The sequence below is a fragment of the Chionomys nivalis genome, chromosome 5, assembly GCF_950005125.1.
Source record: "Chionomys nivalis chromosome 5, mChiNiv1.1, whole genome shotgun sequence".
Taxonomy (NCBI): Eukaryota; Metazoa; Chordata; class Mammalia; order Rodentia; family Cricetidae; genus Chionomys; species Chionomys nivalis.
In genome coordinates, this window is record NC_080090.1 from 80,208,380 (window position 1) to 80,233,018 (window position 24,639).

At 43.4% G+C, this 24,639-nt stretch overlaps 1 protein-coding gene across 5 annotated transcripts; it reads left to right on the forward strand.

Annotated features, from left to right (window-relative positions):
• Positions 1–23,190, forward strand: Lhx9 (LIM homeobox 9). 5 transcript variants are annotated; one of them, XM_057770830.1, is made up of 8 exons: positions 1–124; positions 1,009–1,116; positions 1,354–1,425; positions 6,775–6,893; positions 8,700–8,902; positions 9,911–10,266; positions 15,673–15,875; positions 16,936–17,764. In XM_057770830.1, the coding sequence occupies exons 3-8, from the start codon at positions 1,398–1,400 to the stop codon at positions 17,191–17,193; spliced, it is 1,167 nt and encodes a 388-aa protein (XP_057626813.1). In that variant the 5' UTR covers positions 1–124; positions 1,009–1,116; positions 1,354–1,397; the 3' UTR covers positions 17,194–17,764. The 5 variants fall into 5 exon arrangements, with proteins under 5 accessions (XP_057626813.1, XP_057626815.1, XP_057626812.1 ...); XM_057770832.1 differs by lacking the exons at positions 1–124; positions 16,936–17,764 and adding exons at positions 758–842; positions 19,821–23,190; XM_057770829.1 differs by lacking the exon at positions 1–124 and adding an exon at positions 758–842.
• The last annotated feature ends 1,449 nt before the right edge of the window (positions 23,191–24,639 follow it).

The following is a 24,639-nucleotide window of genomic DNA, read 5'->3' on the forward strand; positions in this document are numbered from 1 at the left end:
CTGCGAGGGGCGCCCTAGGTGGGGAGTGGGGTAAATAATTGGCCAGAGGTCTGGCTTCCGATTCTTCTCTACCAGCGGCTCGAGGGAACCCGGGGCTACGCAGTCCTAGCGGGATCTAGACCAGGTAACAGGGTCCCTGCCATAGCCGATAGCCGTTTTGAGTGCCCAGGTTCGAGTGCAGAATTTCTTCTAGAAGGTTTTTCTCAGCTGTTGCTCTTTAGTAAGGACCCAAGAGGGGCAGGTGTCTTGGGGCCCCTCGCAGACGGGTCACGGAGGCCGCTTTCCAGTGCAGAACGCTCTCCAACTTGCTGGGTTTCCGATGCGGGGCTTAGAAGCATCAATGGTGAGCGAAGGATGGGGAGAAGAAGGCGAGGACGGTGTGTGAGCAATCAATAGCTTAGCCCAGTTTTCCCAGGAGCTACCACCCATTCACCTTCTATGCAGCAGGCACCAGCTGGCGGCAGCATCTTTTAGGTACCAGCTTCAGCAAGTCAAAGGCAGGCTGGGGGTCCGGGAGGCCAGGGTACGCTGCGGGGCTCCAGGACCCCTCCCCCCGCTGCGCCCAAGTCTCGGGATGCTCGTGGCTTTATGAGGTTCCCTTGCCGCCAAGTCTTCCATTAACACCTCCTCGGATTATTGAGAGGCTGGCAGGGCCGAGCGCGGTCTCGAACGGTTGTTGGGGTACTGGCCGGAGCCTGAGCCCTCGGCCATCCCCCACCCTCGCCTTTTCCGACTTGAGAAAGCATAAACAGAAAATAAAAGACAGGTGGAGGAGGCTGAAGGTCAGAGGTGAGAGATTCAGGTCAATACTGGGGAGAGAAGAGAGGAGAAAAGGGACAGAGGTAAGTAAGAAGGGAAAGAAAGAGAGGGAGGGAGGAGAGAGAGGAGGGAAGTAGGGAGGGAAGGAGGAGAAAGAGAGAGAGAGAGAGAGAGAGAGAGAGAGAGAGAGAGAGAGAGAGAGAGCGCTTATTTATGTTCATTCACTGGGCTTGTTTATTTGATTAACAGAGTGCGACTGCGGGAACTGTCCCGCACCCCTGACCGCCACCTCTGGCCACCACTTCTCCCAAGAACCAAATTCTTGAGAGGAACAACTGACACCACCGGGACATCAAGGTAACACCCCTTTAGGTTCCGCATAGTGGGGAGTGCTTTTCTATCCTTGTGGGGGGGCGGGGGGGGCTGCTCCCAGCCCTAGAGCTCTGGAAACGAAGCTCAGCTTGGCCATAACTGCGTGGGTCCCCTAATTTTAGCAGACAAGAGGTTACGACCGACCCCACTAAGGGAAAAAGGTTCTTGGGGAGCCCAGGCAGTAATGTCTAGCTGACACACCGGGTTTTCTTCTTCTGACAGTACAATCGCGGTTGTCTGTGCGATCGACCCCTCTGGCGTTAAGGATGCTGAACGGCACCACTTTAGAGGCAGGTGAGTTCTTGCCAGGTTCCTCGGTATTTCTTTGCCACTGTTTCCTTTGGTCCACGTGTGTTCCATGTGTGTGTGTGTGTGTGTGTGTGTGTGTGTGAGAGAGAGAGAGAGAGAGAGAGAGAGAGAGAGAGAGAGAGAGAGAGAACCACTGTGAGCCCATGAGTATGGCTTCATTGAGTGAAAGGATCGTAATTGTCTTAAAATTGAGCTTTGCTTTGGAGACTGGAAAACATTTTGGCTCAAGACTTCCCGGAATCTGTCCCCTCGACCCACCCGTGCCACGCTTTGGGTCTTTTCTTGAATACCATTGACTTTCCTTTTAGTCTAAGGTTAGGGCTCTGGGCAGGGGTCAGGGTGTCTTAGGGCCCGAAGAAGCACAGGCATGAGGGAATTGCGACCCTCAGCAGAGCGGCTGGAAGCAAGTACCTTGAAAGGCTGGAATGGAAGCTGGTTTTATTGACATCTTGTTGTTGTTCATCCCTAATCCATTGCGCTGTGTAGAATTTATTGTTTACTGGGGAGACTCTGAGGGCCACCGGCAGAGCAAGCTTCAAGTAAAGAGACTTCACGTTTCAGAAGCGCGGATCTTCTAGACAAGGAGGCAGCCCTGTTGGGGGTGGAGGTGGGGACCTAGATTCAAGAACATAGGCTTGAAGATAGCGAACAGTTAACATGAGCCTTTGTGGCCGCAGGTGTTCCTGCACTAACTAACAGGGTGCAGACTTGCCCGGCCCTGACCCCACCCCGCGAAGACGTCTGTCCCTGAGAGCAGCAGGCAACAGTGCGGGTGCAGCAGCTGGGCTGCGGCCGGCCTAGAGCAGCATCTCCCAGGCCGCCTGGTTCCTGCAGCCACAACTCTGAAGTCTCACTTGCATTTGTCTGGAAAAAGCTTTACTGATAGGATTGAATCCGAGGGACTCTCTGAAACAGAAGCAAACTGGACCTGCCAGCGTCATTTGGGGGAAGGTTTGCTCATAGGAAGATCTGTCTCGGCTGTTCAGAGAAAGGTTTGGGGACTTGCCGCCCATTTGCTCCTCTATTACCCGGAGCAGCCTGGTCATCCAAGTCCGGATGGCGCTACCTCGTTGAAAACAGGGCTCCTAGCTCCTCACCACCTTTGACTCCTCTTGGCTGCTGAGATACCCGACGTATGCTAAAACTTAGACAAGATCTTCAAAGCTTTGCCTTTCCAAACAACAGTATTCTTAGGATCCGAAGAAATAGTCTAATTTTAATGACCAACCTTGTGAGCATTAGATTAAGGTCACCAAAATCCAGGTCTAAAGAGACCTTGAGTCTCTTACAGCTAAATGATGGGCTGGGTTATTTTCTATTCTCAAGCCTAAAGCTATGCAGCTGTTTGAGCAACCTATGACATCTCCGCTCTTCCCCTCCTGGCCTCTGAGGAGTTAGACTAAGCCAAAAACCTTTTCCCAGTGAAACTGCCAGGGTCCAGACAATGGCCTGTTAGTCTCCTCTGTCCTCGTGGAAATGCTGTATGTAATTGGGTATACCCTAAGTCTAAAATCTTCTGTCTCATTAGAATCCAGAGTCCCACTCTGCCGAAAGTTGTAACAATAGCCCCACGAAAATGCAGGGAGCAGAAAAGAGCACATTAGATTGCCTATGCTGGCAGTGTGGGGGAGGTGGGTGGGCAGTGCCAGGCCAAGGCTCTGCCCCACTGCCTCTAACTTTGGATTTAGAAAGACCCCAGGTCCTACTGGAAGGGTGAACAGACAGTCCCCCCACCATGCACCTGTCCCATTAATGGAAGTGAGGTCTCTGGCATTGAACTTGCCAGTGCTCTAACTTTGACGAAGCATGTGCCAGCCTTTCAGCCTGAAAGAAAGAGAAACACTTCTTGGGTAAAAGTTTTTTTTTTTTTTTATCTGGCAAAGCTGCCAGGATGCTTTCCCTATTCAAAGCACTTATAGTCCTTTGAGTGAAGAGGAGAGGGGAGATGGGCCCTTCACCAGTTCTTAGGACTCCTGGACAAAAGGTTAGCACATTCTTGTGACACATCTAATTCTTGGTCTCTTACCCCTCTGCTCCTGTAGGGCTTCTTTTTGAGGAACTGTGAGAGGGGGGTGGGCTGGACCTATGGGAAGCTATTTCCCCCAAACTAACTGGGACCTCCCAAACTCCAGGACCCCTGCCCCATTCCCACCTTTCCAATGACTTCCTGCATTCTCAGAGCAAGAAAAATCTTGGCAGTTCACTTCTTTGTGGAAGTGGCCAATCCCTGAGGGCCCTGGAACTTAGAATCTTAGTTTTATAAGCAAGATCAGTCCTAGCTTGTTTTCAGCTAAGAAGCTGATTGTTGGGGACCCTCTACTGGGCTTGTCCTTATAGATGATTTAAAGATCTGTACAGAGGAAGTGGATTGGATGGATGGACGGATGGATGGATGGATGGATGGATGGATGGGTGGATGCAGGCTTCCATGATGTCATTGCCTAGCTTCCCTAGTGACTCTTCCCAAAGCTATGACTTTTGTTTTTAAAAGAGGTGTTTTTAAGCTTTTCCTTCACGAAGTCCGGTGTTTTTGTTTTTGTTTTGTTTTGCTTTTTTTTTTTTTAAATGATCTTGCTTAACAGTTCAGGACCAAAACCCAAAAGCCAAAACCAATTCCAAACACTCCTATTTGAAAGTCAGGGAGGATGTAGGGGAGAAACTAGGCAAAGTGGATGACCATCTTGTATTTACTTTGTGCTTCTAGCATCCTTGGGTTTAATTGAGTAGTTCTTTGGGTCGTGTCCGCCCGTCCCCCCCCCCCCCACCTTGGGCCCTGAGTCAGTTTAACTGCTGGCTTGTGTGAAGGCAATCTGCCTCTTTGTGAGAGGACCTGCTGTCTCTGAAAGGGCCCCTGCCCCCAGTCCCTCCTTGGGGCCCTTTGCGTGTGCACGTGGGTTTGACGAGCTCATTGATTTCCATCCAAAGGGGCTAATTACATTACTTACAGTAAATAGCCGTCCTGCTGTCAGGTAGGGCTGCCAAAATGGGGGGGGGGGGAGTGTTTCTCCCGCTTAGTTCACTTGGTTGGCTTCATTTTTTGTGTGAAATTGTGTTTTATGAGCTGTATTCTGGTACCCAGAGGACCTTAAAAGCGTCCAGTCTGCAAAGAACATTATTTTGACCCTGAGAAAAAAAAAGGTTGGGAAACAGTGGAGGCTTGAGTTTCATGGAAGAGGCGACCCTAGGAGCCTCAGAAGGCGAAGCTTTGAGACAGGAAGTTAAGCAGCTACACCAGGGTGGTTTCCTTCTCTTCCTTCAGCATTCCTTCTCCTCTTCTTCCTCTCTTCCTTCCTCTTTCACCTCCTTCCCTCCATCCTAAGCCGCCCCCTCATTAGCACTCATCCTTTATTCTTTCCTTTCTTCCCTTTCTCCGATACCCAATTCCCCCAGTTTCTTCTCGGCTTTCCCTCCAGATTGGGCTGAGGCTCCACGTGGACTGCCAGGGTGGAAGGAGGAGGGCCTGCTGCGGGGCTGCTGCGCTGGGTATCTCGACTGAAGCCCCAAAGACCTCCGGCAAGGCAGCCGTGTGGTGGGGAAACAGAGGCTGACGACCACGAAGGAAGGGATGAGAGCGGCCAGACTTTCCTTCTCTTTCTGATTAAGTTTCTGACTCTGCTCCTCGCTCCACAATCCTAAGGCTTTTCTGGCCGTTTCAGTGAGTCCACAATATCAGAGTATTGTGGGCACTTTTTAATGGTACCAGAGGGAGGGGAAGGGCCGCGCTAGCAAGAACAGAGGGCCACGGAACAATACCATCTCTTGTGAGGAGCAGTCTGTCGTCCTGACTGTTAGTTCTCACCTCCCCGCCTCCACCCTGAGCCCCTTTCACACCCACCGAAGTGTGCCGAACGCCAGCGGCCAATGCCTCGTCCTATCCCGGTCGGGTGCCCCGTTCACCCCAGCCCTACACAAGTTGACAAATTCCAAACGGGACACTAGAATCTCCACTAGTTTACCTTCGCTCTAGAATTAGGTAAAAGAGTCATTTTTCCATGGTCAAGATTTTGTTGAATATCCAGGTCTACAAAACCATCCCCTGGCCTCTATACTCAAAATTTCAAAAATTTCAGAGTACGTGTATATGTATATTTTCCTCTCCAAAAGTAACACTCGGAAAGTAGGTTCTCCACGCCCCTTTTCACTTTGGAGGACGCCTTGGAGCCTGGTGTTGCCTCCTGCCCTCGGGGACCTGAGGCGAGTAGACTACCGTCAGAAGAGTGTTGAGAAGGGGATGGGGAGGAAAGAAGTAAACATTAAAAACCCCCCGTTTCCGTGTAGTGCTTCTAAGACTGCGGCTTCGATATGTTCCTGGTGACAGCCTTGTGAACTGGGTTTTGTTTGTTTGTTTGTTTGTTTTTAAAAAGTCTATCGATGAGAAGGAAACAAGGTTTGCAGCTCATCTTTTATGTATCTGGGCTGGGGACTGATGAACTGAGAGCAAATGAGGTTGGCTCTCCCTCCAGCTCCGTCTAGGACTCGGACACTAAGGGCTCCTTTAAAACACGACTATTGAGAACTCTTGGAAGGATATGTGCTTGTGTGTGTGTGTGTGTGTGTGTGTGTGTGTGTGTAGGCGCGCGTGTGGGATGGGGGTAAAGGCCCCCTCCTTCTGCCTCCCCCCCAGCCCCCCACCCCTTTGTAATGTTTGTCCCTGCTTGCCCATCACCAGGGGGTTGAGAGGAGTATGACAGGTCTTTGTTGTCTGAATAAAAATCCGTGGCAGCTCCAGGGAGAGGACTCCTCCTACTAAATTATCAAAAATGGGCTGGCTTTAGTCTCTTAACAAATTGGACACAGCTCCGGCAGGAGCAGTCCCCAACCCAACCCTACAGGCACTGGGAACTTGCAGGCAGCCGGGGACCGCTGAATATAGCGCTTCGTTTTCTTTCTTTGTGTTCAAAACTATTTTTCTTTCTTCCTCAGATTTTGTCTTTCTCCCCCCCCCCCCCCCCCGTGGCAGTTGTTTCCCATTAGTAACTCGATCTCTCGCGCAGTTAAGATTCTCCTGCTATCCCCTCCTTCCGCGTTTGTTTGTTTTCTGTATATCTTCTGGGAAACGCCGGACCTTTTTTCCCCCTTCCCCTTCGCTTTTTTTTTTTTTTTTTTTTTTTTGGCCCGGGTCTTTCCCCTCTCAAAAAGATCTATTTCTACTCTGTCGTTTTCTTCTTTTCTCTCTTGCCCCTATCCCCGCCCGTCTCCACGCTCTTTCACCGCGCAGCTCTGTGCGATCCCCTTTGCTTCCTTCACGCGGATGAACTGAGAGCCCCAAGCGTGTGTTTATGGAAATAGTGGGGTGCCGCGCCGAAAACAATTCGTGTCCTTTCCGCCCCCCAGCCATGCTCTTCCATGGGATCTCCGGAGGCCACATCCAAGGCATCATGGAGGAGATGGAGCGCAGATCGAAGACCGAGGCCCGTCTGGCCAAAGGCACTCAGCTCAACGGCCGCGACGCGGTAAGGACCAACCCCAGCGCGGCGCTGGAGCAACTGCGAGTCTCCGGCCTGCCCAGGTTGGGGATGGTGGGTCTCGGGGACTTCTGCCTGGGAACGTTCGCTGTTCCCTAGGTTTTCTCGAGAGGTCCGCTTGCTAGGCAAGGAATCGAGGTATCTGGGATGCTGCGGTCCTGAGATCACCAGTTTTTATAGCGGCTGAGCGCGAGCGTGCAAGGCAGCAGGCTTTGGAAGGAGCGGGCGTGCTCCCTGCCAGCCCCCAACTACAGTTTCTAGTGACTCGGCCGCTAGGCCGGATCCGTAGTCCAGAGGGCAAGCCTTGGTGCAGGTACTAAGGGACTGTTTGCCGGCACGGCACACCGGACAGGTTGGAGCCCTGGGACCCTAGTCTCTGGGATGGAAGACCAGACCCTCCCAGCAGACCCCAACGCGCTGGTCGGTTTCCAATTCTTCGAACGCGAGAAATTCAGCCCCCGAATTCAGGGATTGTTAGGGCCTGCATGCCGCTTCAACTACCCTGGTCACAAAATTGCGTTTCTCTTTCTTCTGGGGAGGTTATCTTATGTAGCGGGAAATCAAATAAAAAAGAGAAGGAGCGGCCCCCTTGTCTAAAAGCACAAACACGAACGAACTCTACAAAACTAAGAGAAACAATCACCTACGACTGCCGGTTACTATTCTTAAGAGCAGTCACGTCTTCGTGAAAATAATAGTAATCTGAGCATTTCCCCTGTTCACTTATGGACTGGAGGGAGAAAATTACAGAAGCCCGCGGAAAAGATTCCAGGCGAACAGGGCTATGTAGAGCTTTTTTTATCACAGCGGGGACTGTAGCTCAAACTGACCAAGAAGGTTCTAGCCGGTCAATGAGGTTTTGGGTCTTGTTAAATAGTCCACTATCGGCCTTTGCACCATTAATACAGTGAGAACCCACTATCCGAGAAAAAGGCGAGACTTAACCTTTCCAAGTCGCCAAAACATAGTAAGGGAAGCCCGGATTATTTCTGCTAGTCTGAAGAAACGATCCAGCGAGAAACTTATTTTCATCTTTAGCGGCTATTTTATTTAAAAATAAAAAACAGCAACCAAATTCGACTGGGATCCTCAGAGTGAATTTTACCATCTTTGCTAGTCTCAGTTGGGACCTAAGTAAGACGCTTAATTTGGGAATCAAATTTTCAAGAGAAAGAATTGTGTTATTTATGCTGGCTAGAGAAAAGAGCGAATATACAAAGAAGACTGGATAGGGGTCCTTCCTTCGGGACAGGCACTTCACTTCCTTACCGGAACAGGGGGACGGCCTTGAACTTACAGAATAGCAACATCTGCAAAGCATGTCCGAATCACAATGCCGGCCAAATTACTTCATCCATTAAAATTCAGAAAAATAGAACTGTAGTATTGCTTGTGTAAAAAAAAAAATCCATGTACTTCAGAATTCTTTCTACTTCTTGATAACAGCTTTGTTTTATTTTGTGTATTGTTTGAGTTTGAAAGTCACAAACTTTTAGCCTTAGCTTTTCTAATTCTGGAACGCTTATCAAAACATTCTCTAGGCTCTAAAAGTCTGGGTGCTTTTAGGGTTACAGGTCCAGGAGGACCGAAATGCTAGTCCAGGTAATACCCTAAGAAGGGGAACTGGTCGTTGAAAGGGGAGACATTGGGAAAGTTTCCCCACTTTTGCTTTTGTGTGCTGTGGCCCCTGGTAAGACGCGCTCCTGCGCTGGGGACTCTTCTGCTGAAGGCGTCCCGGGTTGTGCGGCTGCGCCCCGAGCCCTCCTTCAGCTCTGCCCTGTGCTTGCTTCACAGGGCATGCCCCCTCTCAGTCCGGAGAAGCCCGCTCTGTGCGCCGGCTGCGGGGGCAAGATCTCCGACAGGTACTATCTTCTGGCCGTAGACAAGCAGTGGCATCTGAGGTGCCTGAAGTGCTGTGAATGTAAGCTGGCCCTGGAGTCCGAGCTCACCTGCTTTGCCAAGGACGGTAGCATTTACTGCAAGGAGGATTACTACAGGTACTCCCACCCCGCCCCCCCAATCACACACTCCTCCTCTGACCCAATAAACCTGGTGGAGCCGCCTGCGGGAATCCAGAGTCGCCTCTCTCTCTCTCTCTCTCTCTCTCTCTCTCTCTCTCTCTCTCTCTCTCTCTCTCTCTCTCTCTCTCTCTCTCTCTCTCTTTCTTTTTCTTTCTTTTGTTTTGTTTTGTTTTGCCCGTCCAAGGAAAAGTTATTTCTGAGATAGGGGAAATTCATTACATATGTCTTAAAGCTGTGTGCACCCTCGGCGGGCAGCGAGGATGGGTGAGAAGGATCCCAGGAAGTAGAGAGCTTATCAGGGTCCCAGCTCTTCTTAGCTACACAGCTCAGCTGAGAAAACTGGGAAAAGAGAAAATGAACAGGTCTCTGGTGAACAAGACTTTTGTTCTGTTTTGTCTTGTGGGTTCCTCCTTCCTTAAAGTGAATTGGTCAACTTGCCTGCTATTGGCAGGGGCAGAAGCAACTAAGTGGATGATAAGGATCCTGTAAATGACTATGAAGAGGTCACACAGGCTACTGCTCCCCAGGCTAGCCAGAACCAGATGGAAGAAAACAGAAAACAACAAAACAAAACAAAACAAACAAACAACAACAAACCCCAGAAGCTTGGGGAAGATTTGAGCCTGTGGAAATGACCTTGTTGGCCTCTAAATAGAAGTAGAAGGGGTACTGTCTTTCCCCTGCATAATTGCCATTTTCTGGGGTAGCCAGACACACTCATATATGCAAGAGTTAGGTATGATACTATTTTGTCATCCGTAAGGTCGGCTTTTCATTTGGCGTTGCAACTTAGTATTCTGGCTCTGTGAGTTGGCCAGTTCAGAGTTTTGTTTGCTTGCTTTTTAAATTACATTGAAGCTAAGTTCCCCAGTTCTCAGCCAGCATTCCCAAGTCAGTCTTTGGCCCCTGCAGACTAAGCGCTGCGAATGGGAGATAGGTACTGCTTGCACCAGCTGGAACTCTGACTCTCCTGTTTGTTTCCAGAAGGTTCTCTGTGCAGAGATGTGCCCGCTGCCACCTTGGCATCTCTGCCTCTGAAATGGTCATGCGCGCCCGAGACTCTGTCTATCATCTGAGCTGCTTCACCTGCTCCACTTGCAACAAGACCTTGACCACAGGAGACCATTTCGGTATGAAGGACAGCCTGGTGTACTGCCGTGCACACTTCGAGACCCTCTTGCAAGGGGAGTATCCACCTCAACTGAGCTACACGGAGTTGGCAGCCAAGAGCGGAGGCTTGGCTTTGCCTTACTTCAATGGCACTGGCACAGTGCAGAAGGGGAGGCCCCGGAAGCGGAAGAGCCCAGCTCTGGGAGTGGACATCGTGAATTACAACTCAGGTGGGCCCCTAACTTTATCCACCCCGACAGCTCAGATCTTAGAGTGCTGGAGGAGAGTTTGGCAGAGCCGGTTCCGTTTTGTGACCCTGTGGCCAAGACAGTGCTTTGCCTAACATGACCTGGCTCTCACCACAAACCCCTCTCAGTCTGAGGAAGAGAAAGGAGAGAAGTAAAGAGGATGGAAGGGAAGAGAGGATGGGTTATTGAGCTTGTGGAGAAAAAAAATTTATAACCATGGGGCTGAAGTGACTTCCCCCAAACAGGCAAAGCCAAATCCTTGTTACCCATTAGTTAATGAGCCCATTAGTTTCTGGCTCTCAGTTGGAGCAAAACAGCCCCAGGGCAATTCCTTTGTTGGAGCCAAATTATAGATCCTGGAGGAGGTTTTCCTAAATAGTTAATGGGGGGGAAAGAAAGACTTCAGAGCCCAGTTCCACTCTGTCTGGAGGGGGCAGAGGCTGTGGTCACCAGCCCAAAGTTAATCAGCAACATAGTTGGCAAGGGTATTGAAAAACTGAATCTCTGATCCTGGCAAAGAGAACCCTAGGGTGGGACTCACTCTGCATAGCTGAGTTGTTTCTCTGGAGGGTCAGGGTATTCACGTAACCTACTCACTCCCAGCCTGATAGGTCATCAGGTCCTCTTGACCTCCGACAACCCTAGGAATCTCCTGGTCCTATGTCAGGCTGCTTGTTTGCCCACTGCCAGCCTTCTCTCGATTCATAACAAAGTGCAGGCAGCAGCTCCCAAAGACTTCTTAGCTTTGGAGAAAGCGCCCATCCATCTGTTTCACACCCTTGCACCAGTTTCTTCCTGTTGATAGCCTGTCTCCACTTCCCATTCTGGAGAGCAGGCTCTTAGTGGACCCTGAAGACCTGAGCTCTTAGAGTAAGCACAGAGGGGACATGGGTCCCAGAAAACCTAGGCTGATTTTGGGAAAGCCCAGGGAATTGGACTGCTCTGATTTCCTGTGTCCTGGCCCAAACTGATTTTGGAACTCAACACATAGCGGACTTGGGCTGCTGGAAGAAACACACTGGCTTAATTGTGCATATCCAACCCTACGCTGGGTTGTTTCCTGGGATTCTTTTCCAAATTTAGGGGAATCCGTTCTGGGATGGAGCAGAGAGATGACACCTCAGAGAGAGAGAAGGGACACACAGCCCAAAGAGACCTCAGCTGTCTCTTCACATCTGGGCAGTGGCTGGACCAAGGGAAAAAAGCCAACATAGAGGCTAAGGGCGGCTCTGTGTTCTGCAGCAAGCACAACCCAGGGGTTGGCCAAGGGCATTTGCGGCTTTGCCTGGCTGCACCCTGTCCACCCCCCCCCTTGCTAAGCTGGGGCAGGGCTTTGCTTAGGGTCCAATTGCCCACTGCAAACTCTATCATCTATAATGCATGGTCCTCAAGGCAAAACAGGCAGGGCACTAATTGTTCTTTGTTAATAGAAGATGACAGTGGAATTTCCAACCTCTCACAGAGACCTGACTGTCCTACTGAGAGAGGAGAGGAGGAGAGAGCAGGGGAAGGGTGGAGGCCTGGAATGGGAAGGGGAGGAAGGGACACTGGGTTTTATACAACTAGTGGGAGAGAGAATGATGCTGGCACCCCATGAAATCCAGGGGGATGGGGATTTCTAGTTAAACTGGGGGCAAGCTCGGCTTTTGGCTTGCTTTAGTTAATCTAATTAGCTGAATTTGGTTTTGCCTTGGATCTTTATGTTAGATGGTTCCAAGAAGCTTTCAGAATAATAGAATTTAGCTTCTCTTAGTTTTTACTTTTTAAAAAGACAAATAGAGAAGGCAAAAAGCTGTTTAGGTTCTTTGTTGGTTCCTTAGGGTTGCTCAGTCTCTGAGTACACTGTCCTCTTCCTGGACAGCAGAAAAATGGCCCAGGCTGCCCAGTCCACTGCAGCTTCTTAACACCCTTTCCTGGATGTCTCCAGAGACACAATCAAATAGAACACCTTTCTTTAAGATTAGGAAGATTGCCTGGAGGAATTGGTTTCAAGTAATCTAAGAAAAACCACCCCCATTTACAAAAAAATTTATGATTCTAATGTCAGCTAGTCATACAGTCCAATAGGGTAGGGGTGGGGTGAGGAGGGTGGGTCAGCAAGTTTAAAACATATTAAAATTTAGAACGTACAAGTCACCTACATTTTAACCTCATTGGTTTTGTAGCATTATTTAGGTTTTCTCTTGCCATTTCTCCTGAAATGTAAAGCTTCATAAAGAGCAGCATTAATGGGATCCAAATAAATTCATACAATGAATTTTAAAAAGGTATACACAAAACATATTCCTGATCCAAAGACTGTCAGAGGTCAGTTAGGGCTTGCCATATTTAAGCACTTTTCAGTGCAATGTTCCTAGGTTGGTTTCTACTTCTTTGTACATATTCACCAAACTATTCAGGCTGATTTTTTTTTTTTTTGGAAGAAAAATTACCTATTTGTATTTAAGATAAAAAAGTTCATTTAGCTGAAATGTTGGATGGAAATAAGGACCTTCAGAGGTGAGAGGATTCAATCTAGGGTGGACAGGTCCTGTTTGGATAATTGACCATTAACTAAGAAACTGGATTTCTGCTACTTCTCACCCCCACCACCAGGTTCTTTCATCTAAATGTGCAGGATTTTTCCTTGTTAAATTAGCCTGGCACTGACCCCTAGTGGTCTCCCAGGAATTAGTTAATTCTCAGAAGGTTTCGAACCCTTAGAACAGAAACTCATTTTTCGATAGGTGACCCTCTCGCAAGCAAGCAACTGGATGTAAAACGTTTAGCTCTCCCTGTTAGCTTCAGTAACGACAGAGGCATAGGCTCAGGTGGGGATTTGAAGCAACTTAAAGAGAGTTATTTGTTCTTATAATTCAGGGGGGAAGATCCCTAAGGCTTAGAAATGCTGGGAACACAATCATCTGCAAATTTACATAAAGCTTTTGTCATTAAACACAAGTAATTTAGGATAAGCTGATATATTGCGGCAGAAATTGATTTCTCTATCAAGTTGCAGAATGTAGGTGCAAACATAGCCACGTGAAAATCATATATTATAAGAAAGACCTGGTATCTCTGTTCTTACATACTGAATTGCTATGTGGTGGCAAGCGCAGTAATTCTTTCTAATGCACTAAACCACTGTACTGAATTTGCAATGAGCAAAACCAAATACAGAAGACATATTTAGAAAAGCAATTTCCTCGAATCTTATTTTAATTATTTTTTTCTCTTAGATTCATTTCAAATGATGAATAGCTAGATAGCTAAGTTGGGAATCATATTTATTTCTAGGAAATGTTATCCTGGGAGAGGTGGAAATAAGTGTGTTATTTAAACATCAAGTTGAGGCTCTTGTCACAATTGATGTGTTGTTCAGGAAAAGTTGCAACTCACATTGGCTAGACATGCTCTCTCATTTGAAGAAGCCTCCAACGACTGGAATGTGCCTCTTTGAGCAAGTTGCTGAGGGTCTATTTGTAATCTGGCTGTGAAATATGGCTCACTTTACTGGAGATATCATCGTTTTATAGTCACGGGATGCTGTTTCATGCATTTGAGGATCTCACAGTGCAATTCTGCAGACTGTTTGAAGGGGACATATCCCTGCTGGGATGAAATAGGGCAAAATGTAAAAGATATTCTCTTTGTTACCTGTGGGTATATGTTTCCATTCTGGCAGGCCTAAGAAGCTTAAGACCAAAGTTTGGCAGTATCTGTCTGACTTGGGCACCAGCTCAAGTTGATTGGACTTTGTATTAGTATGCGCTTAGGATGTTCCTGGTGAATGAGGGCATGAACTTGTGAGTTCATGGTCTCATTGTTTGACTTAGGAATGTAAAGGAGAATGTGATACAGTCCTTTCCCCCAGAGAACTCACCGACACCTGCTCCTTTGTGTGACTGCTCTCTTGGGCGACTTCCCACCTTTGTGTCTTGGGATACACAAAAGTTGATAATTCTTCATTTTATATATTTGGGATAATTTCTCATTAAAGGAGTTTTATTTGCAGTAGATTTCCTGTTTGATGACCACAAAGCTGCATATATGCTGATATCTGAGCACATCTATGCTTATACACATGCAAATAGGGAATTCTGAAATTCTAACCAGAGCCTGGCAGGCAGATACCATTTTATAAAGGGGAGATGACTCACCCCTTTAAAGATTTAAGCTTTTCCTTCAGTGTGACATGATCAGATTGATTTGAAATAATGCATAGAAGCTCAGGATGGTCAGATGTGAAAGCACACCAGATGAATATACTAAATAAGGGCCCAAGAGCCAAAGACAGCTATGCCCTTGAATTTCATAGGTGAGTAAGCCAGTAAATATTTAGTGAAATGTTTTCATCTTGTAGTCATGTCTTGTGCAGAACAAGGAAGTGGCTTTAAATATGATGAACTTTCACATCCTGAGAATGAGGACTTTTTCACTGGTTTTAAAGCCCAATTTATTTTGCCCTTGGTGCCAACGAGGGTTTTGCAAGAGCAGAGAAGATGCTGCCCTCCTACTGCCAGGCTGGTCAGTGGCACAGGTCATACGTGACTCACACACGTCCACAACACAGGAGATTAAGTTGGGTAGAAACCTTATTGTGTTTCAACAGTGAGCTGTGGGGAGTGCTGCAGGCAGGAGCAAGAGAGGAGGCTGGGATTATTTTCTTTCAGAAATATTTATTAGGCTAACTCCAAAGAAAAGGTGTTTTCTTCCTGGCACAGCACAAGCTAACCAGTTGTAGCTGAAACTCCTCAAATGCAATGCTCTTATATTCTCGAAGACATTCAAAAGCGTCATTTCCTCATGTCTCCTCGTTTTTTTTTTTATCATGTTCTTTTTCCCTCTTGAGAAAGCACCACAAACATAAGAAATTCTTTAGATTATCCCTTAGTTTCCTGTGTGCGTACACATACTGTGCTGTTAGATAACTTGAAACTTGAGACCTGAATACGTGTTCGCCACATTTGTCACGTAAAGAACAGTGCCTTGATACAGGACAGGACCAACCAGAAACAGGCAAAATGGCACAAAAACCCATGTGAATGTGGACACCAGGGTGCAGATCCACATAAACTTCTTCCTCCTCCTTCTCCTCCCCCTCCCTCTCCTCTTCCTCTGCTTCTTCTTCCCTCTCCTCTTCCTCTGCTTATTCTTCTTTGAGGTCGCTCTTACTCCCTACATTTTCTGGAGCATCAATCAGAGAGAAAAGGCTTTATCTTCTGTTTTCTATTATGCAGACCAGCTGTATCCAAATGGCTTAGTTTAGCTGACTATAGCCAGTGTCTTCCTCTAGGTATCACTCACCATTGAAATGACAGTCTTTTGCTTTATGATGACGGTAGTGTCATATGTCTCCATCTTTTAAGTTCCCACTGACCAGTTGTTTGTCCACTGTTACTGCAACAGGTTGTAATGAGAACGAGGCAGACCACTTGGACCGGGACCAGCAGCCTTATCCACCTTCCCAGAAGACCAAGCGCATGCGAACGTCCTTCAAGCACCACCAGCTCCGGACCATGAAATCCTACTTTGCCATCAACCACAATCCGGATGCCAAGGACCTCAAGCAGCTTGCTCAAAAAACGGGCCTGACCAAAAGAGTCTTGCAGGTAAGCCACGTCCATCATTGGCTTTGTATATATGTCCTCCCTTCCCCTTGACAGAAACTAGCTCTCTTCCCTAATCACCTGGAGATGGATATTTCCTCTTCTGCTTCCTAGTAGTCTCCTCCTGTAGTTATCTTCCTACAGGGGCTTCCTGGAGAGTACTCAAGGAGTCCGCGAGGACTCACATCCTCCCTCCAGATGGAGAGGTGGGCTCCAAAGTTTCATTGCTGTGTAGACGGCATTACCTTTATTTAAACAAGTGTTGCCTGTAGAGATGTCCACTCACACTGGGTTTAGTGTACTAGTGTTTAAGGATCTGCTGTCCCACGTCTGCAGACTCTTGGCAGCCCATTCATGTCAGGACCTTCCAAATTCAGGTGGTCCATCCCCCCAACTCCTGAACAGTCGAATGTCAGGCTTGTATCTCAGCAAGAAGTTGGAGCAAGAATTTCTCTGTTTTATCAAGCCATTCTTAAAAATCCAGAGTTCTTCCGGATGTTGAACTGCTTCTCCAGGTTCATAGTAAGAATTATAAAATGATACAAGGTTGCCGCGAGTGACCTGTGATCTCCCCCCTCAGTGGCAAGTAGCAGACTTTTTCTGTTCTCTGGCTGTTTGGGGACTGTGGCTGGGAAGAGTATTTCTGCCCATAGAGCATTTGTCAGGCATCGGACTAGCAAACAGCTTAACCTCTGGTGGTGCTCCCCTTACACGAGAAGTTCTTAGTTTGAGACACTTTGGTGACCCTGCTTTTCCCTCTTGAGGAATGGTGTGTTTTCCCCCTAGTCTCCATGCCTTTGTTTCTGTGGTTTCCCTGCTCCAGTACCAGTTATCCTAAGTGATACATTTAATGCAGCAATATGTACAGTAAAGAGAAAATAACTCTAGTCTATTACCCGGAGTAGACTATTTTGAAAGAAGTAGAAAAGTCCACTTTCTTTCCAAGAAAAATGATATTTAAAAGGAGAAATAGAGGAAAGGAAAAAGAGAAAAAAAGGAAGAGAGAGAGAGAAAAAAACTTAAAAAAAAATCGATAAAGAAATCAATTGGGATTGGTTTGCAGGTTTGGTTCCAAAACGCACGAGCCAAATTCAGAAGGAACCTTTTGCGGCAGGAGAATGGGGGTGTTGATAAAGCTGACGGCACGTCGCTTCCGGCCCCGCCCTCAGCAGACAGCGGCGCTCTCACTCCACCCGGCACTGCGACCACTTTAACAGACCTGACCAATCCCACTGTCACTGTAGTGACATCTGTGACCTCTAACATGGACAGCCACGAATCCGGAAGCCCCTCACAAACTACCTTAACGAACCTTTTCTAACATTGGTTTTTTTTAAAAAAGGATTCTTCCTCTTTTTATTTTTATTCTAATATTATTATTTTATTATTTACGAGATTTTTTTTTCCCTTCTCCTAACCCACAAGATGTTTGGGGAATAAATAGCAGCTTGGTGTGTAGCATCTACACCACTTGGCTATGAGTTTACAGTATTGTCGCTTTTAAGTGAACGTATTTTGTCTACAAGGTGTATTTGATCTTTTTTCTTTAATCAGGTTTTTTTTTTTTCAGTTGGTAAGGGGAGATTTTGAATCATTCTAGTAAGTGCCTCTTAAAATTGTATGTTACTTATTTCCAGAATCTTGAAGGGAAAAAAAATGGATGGTATTATGTTGGGCAAATCATATTCCTGTTTTGTGATCGAGTTATTAATGAACCAGACACTTAATAAGTTGTTTTCTAAAGTCTTACAATTTAAAATTTTCATGTTAAGAAGTTAAAAACAAATGTACTATTTCTGTTCTTTTTTTTTTTAAACCTGAACTATTAATTCAAGTGAGGGATATGATTAAACAAAACATTAACATCAATTTTATATAGCAACGGTTAACTGGGTGGGAAGTCTAACTCAGGAATGTAACTTCCTGTTGTTAGGGCTTTTTACTGTTTTTTTCAAAATTGAAAAAAACACAGCAACCTTAAACTCCTGTGTTTCCATGGGAGTTACACTTAAAATATGAAATTCTGTACTTTTGACCCCCTACTTAAAAATGTGAAAAGATAACATTTTTTAGCCAGTCTCTGAAACTGTCTTTTTCCTTAACTTTTTCCCCTAAAGAAATGGAAATAAGCAAAATACATTTTTTAAGAAGTAAAAATTGGCATAATTTAATTAATAATTAATTGGCTTCAGCTGTACCATGATATTGTATCTGGCATTCTATATAATGTCTTTTTTTTTTTTTGAAAAAAAAAAAACAACTTAGTAAATGAATACCAACACTGAGAATTATTGGGTACTTCCTTATTTTGTTTTGGCACGGGTTGATTTATGTGTAAAAATCTTTTTAATATTACAGATGTGAAGTTATGAGTCTTAAAGTAGATAAACTCAGAAGCCTTGTGGATGCTGATCTGAATATATTTCCTAGTTTACAGCAGCATTTTTTTTTCTTTTAACTTAACGTGAAATCTTAATGGTCTGGGCAGTGGTGAATGTTCATCTACCTGCTTCTGTTGTAGTTAAAAAAAAAAACAAAAAAAACAAACCAACTAGATTGTGGATTTCCTAAAATAATCAAGAAGAAGTCAAGATCTGCGTCTTGCTTTGGTGGATTGTTCAGAATGACTTTGCACATACTGTGCACTCTTTTGCACCCTTTAATCTCCTCCGGTGGTCGAGTGGCTATTTCATAGATTTTAAAGGCGCCCTTCTGGCTGTATAAATGTGTGGTTACATATTGACAGTTCACTGCCCACATTAAAGTGCATTATTGTAACTTTTGCTCAGGGTCTTTAGAAAATTAGCACAGAAAGTAGCTTATTTTTTAAAAAAAAAGATGATGGAAGAGAAGTTAACACTGTAACAGAAGAAAGTGTGATCGCCATTATATATTTAGCAAGTGTGGTCATCTTCTATGGAGCTTAAATCTTGACTTTTCATATTTCTCTTACATTTTGGGCATTTACCACTAACCAGACCAAACAACCTTCTTAAGGCTGAGATCTTATTAACACACTTTTACAGGTAAAATATCGATACTTAGAAATTTTGTTCTTTGACAGAACAATATATGGTACTACAGACCTACTTTATTAAGTAGACTAATTATAACTCAGTTCTCCTATGTGCCTTATGATATAACTTGGAAATAAGTTTGTGAAAAATCAGGATATATGTGTTGTTTGTTAAATTAACTGTTTTAAGCCCTTTTGACACCTCACTAGTTTTGTACTGTTTTACCTCTCATTTCTGAAACTCTTTTTATGGTGTATCCTGTTAGAGGGGACAAACATGTCATAGAAAGCAGTTGTGCACTCTTTCAAATATAGTTGAGAAATTCAATAATCTTATATATTGAACTTCGTGTTTATAGTACAGTAAGTGGTCTAGCAAAATTGTCCATGTTCCTTTGTTTATTGATAAATGCATTGTATAGAAACTATTTCCCCTAAATATTTATGGACCAAACAATTGTGATATATCCTATTAAATTTGTGTGAATAAACCATTTTGAATCTAAGGAGTTTTATTTCCCATCAGTTTTACTTGTGTTAGTATATTTTCAGTATCTATGTGTAAAAGCTAAGAAATAACAGCACAACTAAAAAAATTCAAACAGACAAATAGGTTTCTAGGTCCCAAAGTTCTGATTCATATCAAACACACACACCATTGTATATAAATTGTGATTCAATCTTGAATTACCCTTAAATATTCTTGTTTATAATAAAAGTAATGCCCCACTGATTTGACTCAGTTCAGTTTCTAGAATAAAAATAAATTAGCAGATCCATAGGTGCATGAAAAGAAATCTTAAAGATGATTAAGATTTAGTATCAGGTCTATTGAGCTCTAGTGGATATTTGTAAATCTAAATAGAAATTGCAGACCCCTAAAAGCCAAGTTGCTCTGTAGTTAATAAATTGTCACTATGATTTTTTTTCAGGGAGAACAAATCTTGGGGCATTACAGCCAAACATCCCGACGTTTGAAAATTCCCTAAAGTATTAAAAGAAGGGGAAAAGTTTGATCGGAAATCCACTGCAGTGAAGACAAAGACCCTATTAGGTTATGATAATTATACACTTAAAAGTTTATTAACCAAAAGAGAGAGAGAGAGAGAAAGAGAGAGAGTGACTTAAGTGTCATTTATTGAATGTTAACAAAACTTCTGTTCTTTATGATGTCTGACACAAGTGAAGGCTTAACCTCATGTGGTTTAATAAAAGAATGAGATAAACCACGCAGAAAACCAGAGCAACCTGGCAGTAATACACCCTCCCCACATTTGGAGAAAATTATTATTGAAACAACTCCACACATTTGTCAAGCACAATAACTGTAAAATAAAGTCCCAAAACATCCATTTCATCTGCTTGCTAATGTGTATCAGTCCTATCTCTTAATGTAATTTTCCAATGGTAAATTCAGAGGATAACTTTTACTCTCATTAACAAGAGTGTAGGGTTCAAAGCCAGCGGCTTTACTACTATTGTCTATACTTCCTTTCTAAACAGAAGGCCCTGCATGCACTTCTGCATCTGTCACCTCTAGTGAACATCTCTGTAATGATGACTTTGCTGTTTCCTGTATGATAAATAGCTTTCATGAATAAACATTTTATTTGATGCAAATATAGTTAACTTTATGTTAAGCACACATTGTTGAAATTAATTTTGAACACTGTCTTAAAGAGTCAGGGCATGAAGTACATTTGCAGCCTGTTATGCCCAGGGAAAAAATTTACAGACTAGAGAATTAGGTGAAATTATTTTCTTTGATTTTAACTTTTATGACTTCTTTTCATTTATTTGTATTCAGTTGACTCATGTATGAAAATAAAATAGCAAGCCCAAATTACAACAAAACAAATATCAAAATAAATTATTATGTAAGATTCCAGCCACCTTTTTCAGATTCTAAGGTAACATTTATAGAGTCTCTGTGAGTTTACATGTTCACTATGCAATGAACAAATTTATTGAAGTATTTAAATATGTTCTGAACGCTGACATTTTTGTTCTTTGTGTAGTTCAGGTTGCAGAAGGTATCAGAAACAAAGGATCAATTGGAAAGAAGAACAAATATTTAGGAATGAGGTTTCTTTTCATCGTTAAATGGAATACTTGAAGAAAGAATTGTGTGAAGCTCCTTTTACTTAGCTCTATATCCAAAGCACATGTTAAACAAATTAGCATATAGAATACTTTCCAGAAAAAAAAATCCTTATGAAATTTTTATTATGTACAAATAAACCCCATGTAAAGGATGTAAGTTTTATGAATGATAGACATAAAATATCTCACTTATATTTATTCTCAGAATGTTGAATGTTTTCTCAAACACTTTCCTTTCCTGAATGCTAACCAAGGAAAACAAAAGGATTAAAGGACAGGTACCAACTTAGCTAACAATGCACCCAGAATGCACCATGCCAAGTGAACTGCTTTGAGTCATCACGGAACATGTTAGTTTTGTCAGTCACTTGGATGTTTATGGCTCATCGAAATCTCATCCATAGCGCTAGCAACCTGAATGGATTTTCCAACACATTTTCAGCCAGCGTGTTGAAACCTTGGTCCTGTAGGCTTTGCCTTCTTTTCCTGTTCTGTCACCTAGGGCAGTTTCATTTTGAGATATTTTTGGAAGCTTGCCTGGTTTTTCAGACTTTTAACTATCTGTCTGGTATGTGAAATGCAGGAAGAGACCAAAGAGAGAAAGAACGTAGCTGAGTTAGACATCTGAAAAAAATAATACAAATTTGAAACAGGCATGTTTTTTAAAAAGAAGAGAAAAAGAACACTAATTACGTGAGTGGGAAGTGGAAAAATCACAAGATGCAGGCTTGGAAGGTCTAACACACTTTCCTATGATGTACGACAGTCTTCAGTCTGGGCAACTGCACATTTATTGTTTGGCATAGATAAGAAGACTGAGGATATTTTAGATGGGTGCAGGGCACCAAAATTATAGCTTCTACCTCCCCAAATGCCTAGATGAATATAACTTCTGGCAAATTGATCCTAGGAACACAAACTCTTACCGACCATATCTGTGAACTTTGGTTAAATACTATTGTAATATTGACTTACATAGTAGGTAGGCTTTTGATACTTCAAATAGAGTAACAGTTCATAACACAGAAACCAAAGCATACAACTCTTAGAACCTTGGTGGTTTTCATTGCCTAAAATGCCAATAGCTTTACTTAGCAGAATCCCAGTGGAATTCACTGTACAATTTTCAGAGTGACAGCTCTTTTATTAGGCACATAGAAGATAGCATCATTTTCTATCACAGTATGCCTGCAGAGCGCACTGTGGTGTGAAGCATCGGAAATGGGAAGTGCTGGACAAAACCATGGCATTCTATCATCCTAGGCTTTTAAGGAAAATCAAGAGATAACACTGTTGTGATGAAAATAGAAAGTTTTGAATAGAGTTTTGTTATTTCATTTTTAACTGTGTTACTAGCACAGTTAGCTTCACTTGTAAGAAGATGACAAACTGTGAAGGAAACTCAACACCCTTTTAGACTTTATTGTCACTAGCCAATAAGAACATTGGGGCTTAGTCTAGACTAAGTAAATAATGTTGAGTTTTTTTGAAAATTGTGCATATAGAGAAGGTCTCTATAGGCCTATGACTGAATCTATTTTCTATTTCTAGTAATGAGAACTCAGTTCTGAAGACTGAAATGAAAAACAGTAACAAAACAAAACAACCTCTGATGTACAATTCTTTGCTATACAAATAATGTAACAAAATTGGAACTTAAGTCTCTTCAGCTTTTGCTATTGATTTGTGTCCTTTTTGGTCTCACCTATTTTGTCTTTATGGTATTTTCAAATTATTATGATAATAAGTTTCCTTATTTTCAAAAATAAAATCCCCAAGTTAAAATATTCTTTATAATGCCTTCTGGGAACATTCCCATTTTATTTTCCTGGATTTTGTAGCAAAAACAAAAAAAACCCAAAAAAAACAAAAAACTGTGCATGATGCTCAAAGAGTCTGTGAACAGGGAGTAAGCACTGTGCATGATGCTCAAGGAGTCTGTGAACAGGAAGTAAGCACTGTGTATGATGCTCAAGGAGTCTGTGAACAGGAAGTAAGCAGCAAGACGATTGCCCCCTTGTTAACTGTGTTGCAAAATCAATGTTTCATTCAGACACCATCCTCTGCTTGCTACATTTCTCTGTGAACAGTAATAAAAAAAAAACAGGCAACCAACCCCAAACATTGGCAAGTTTCTCTTCTCTTGGACTGTTGATTTTTGCTTCTCTGTGTTACATTTTATCTTGTGCTGAGATGACAAGAAACAAGCAAGGATAAAGATCCAGGCATCAGGGGGGAAAGTTCTGGTGTCTGTTTCTGTGTCCCTTCAGGTCACTTGTTAGAAGCATCAGGAATGTTTCTTTCCTTTGGACTCTTTCTGTTTACACCGTGCATGATCTCATAAATGACTCTGAAGTGTACCTGGATACCTTTTATGGTTATTTGAAAATAAAATTTGCTACAAATAAGGTGCTCTGGTTTCTGTTGCTTCATATAATGCCTGAATGCATTGATTTTTTTTAATACTTTCACATAGAAACAAAACGTTGACATTTGAAGATGTTTAAATTGTTATTTATGGCAAACAGATAAAATGAAGAAATTCCAAGATAAGATTGCCTTTACTTCATAAATTTCATTTTCCTCTTTTCCTTTTCCAAAGTAGCAAAATCCAAGATGAGCTGTTAGCTTTGCCTTTGACCTTCAAGGCTTCTGAGCGCATATGATTTTTGAAGAGCACAGAGGTATTTCAGGATTTTTTTTTTTTAAAAACTGCTTGAATTCTGAGAGCAAGAATACTTTCTTAAAGGAAAAATGGTGGGAAATTATTTTAAATGTAATATTCATAGCATTTTACCCAAGTGAACTAGAGACTATAAACAAATTTTAAAGAGCTACAAAAGTGTTGTGAAGTAAATAGATGATGGCATTTATCTATACCAAAAATTGGGATAGTTTACTTTATAAAATAGGATCACAAACTTGCCTTATTTCTTTGTATGCACATTTACACACTTCAATGACAAGGGCATGTTTATATTTTCAATGGTATGGATTAATTATTTACTAGATTTTTCTTTTAAATTAAAACATTTTATCCTGTTGAATTTTGTATGCATGTTTTGAATATTTTATTTTTATCACCTATTTAAGCCAGCTGTTAATTAAATGCAAAACAAATGTAAATAATGGCAAGTATTTGATTCAGCTCCAGTGACAAGCATACTTTTTATTAAGTAACCTGTGCTCGTGTTCTTACACATTTGGTGACAGTAATTTCTGGGTTCTGTGTAAGTTACTTCCTTCCTTCAGCTGACCATACCTTTTTTTTTTTATTGAAGTTGCTCTCTTGAATTATCGTTGCATTCAACGAAGTTTGACCAATGTATGCATTTCAGTATAAGTAACAAAAGGATTTTTTTGTTTGAAGAAATAGTTTACTTGATTTCACCTATAAAGGAGGACAGCAGAGAAAAAAGTTCTATCGCAATGCTAACAGTATATTTTGATTTAAAATTCGCTTTATTATTATATTAAAGTGTTCACACATCAATGAGTTCATTATTACTTATGAAAGACATTTTTTTTCTTTTTCTTTGGTTTTTTTGAGACAGGCTTTCTCTCTGAAGCTTTGGTACCTGTGTTGGAACTCACTCTGTAAGCCAGGTTGCCAGGTTGTACTTGAACTGACAGAGATCTACCTGCCTC

What these genes read in the sequence shown, in the direction of transcription:
- Lhx9 (XM_057770828.1), top strand. Translation starts at nt 6,720, where the DNA reads ATGGAAATAGTGGGGTGCCGCGCCGAAAACAATTCGTGTCCTTTCCGC. An exon ending in AGCTCAACGGCCGCGACGCG is followed by an intron (nt 6,894 to 8,699) that starts GTAAGGACCAAC and finishes CTTGCTTCACAG; the next exon opens with GGCATGCCCCCTCTCAGTCC. An exon ending in CATCGTGAATTACAACTCAG is followed by an intron (nt 10,267 to 15,672) that starts GTGGGCCCCTAA and finishes TTACTGCAACAG; the next exon opens with GTTGTAATGAGAACGAGGCA.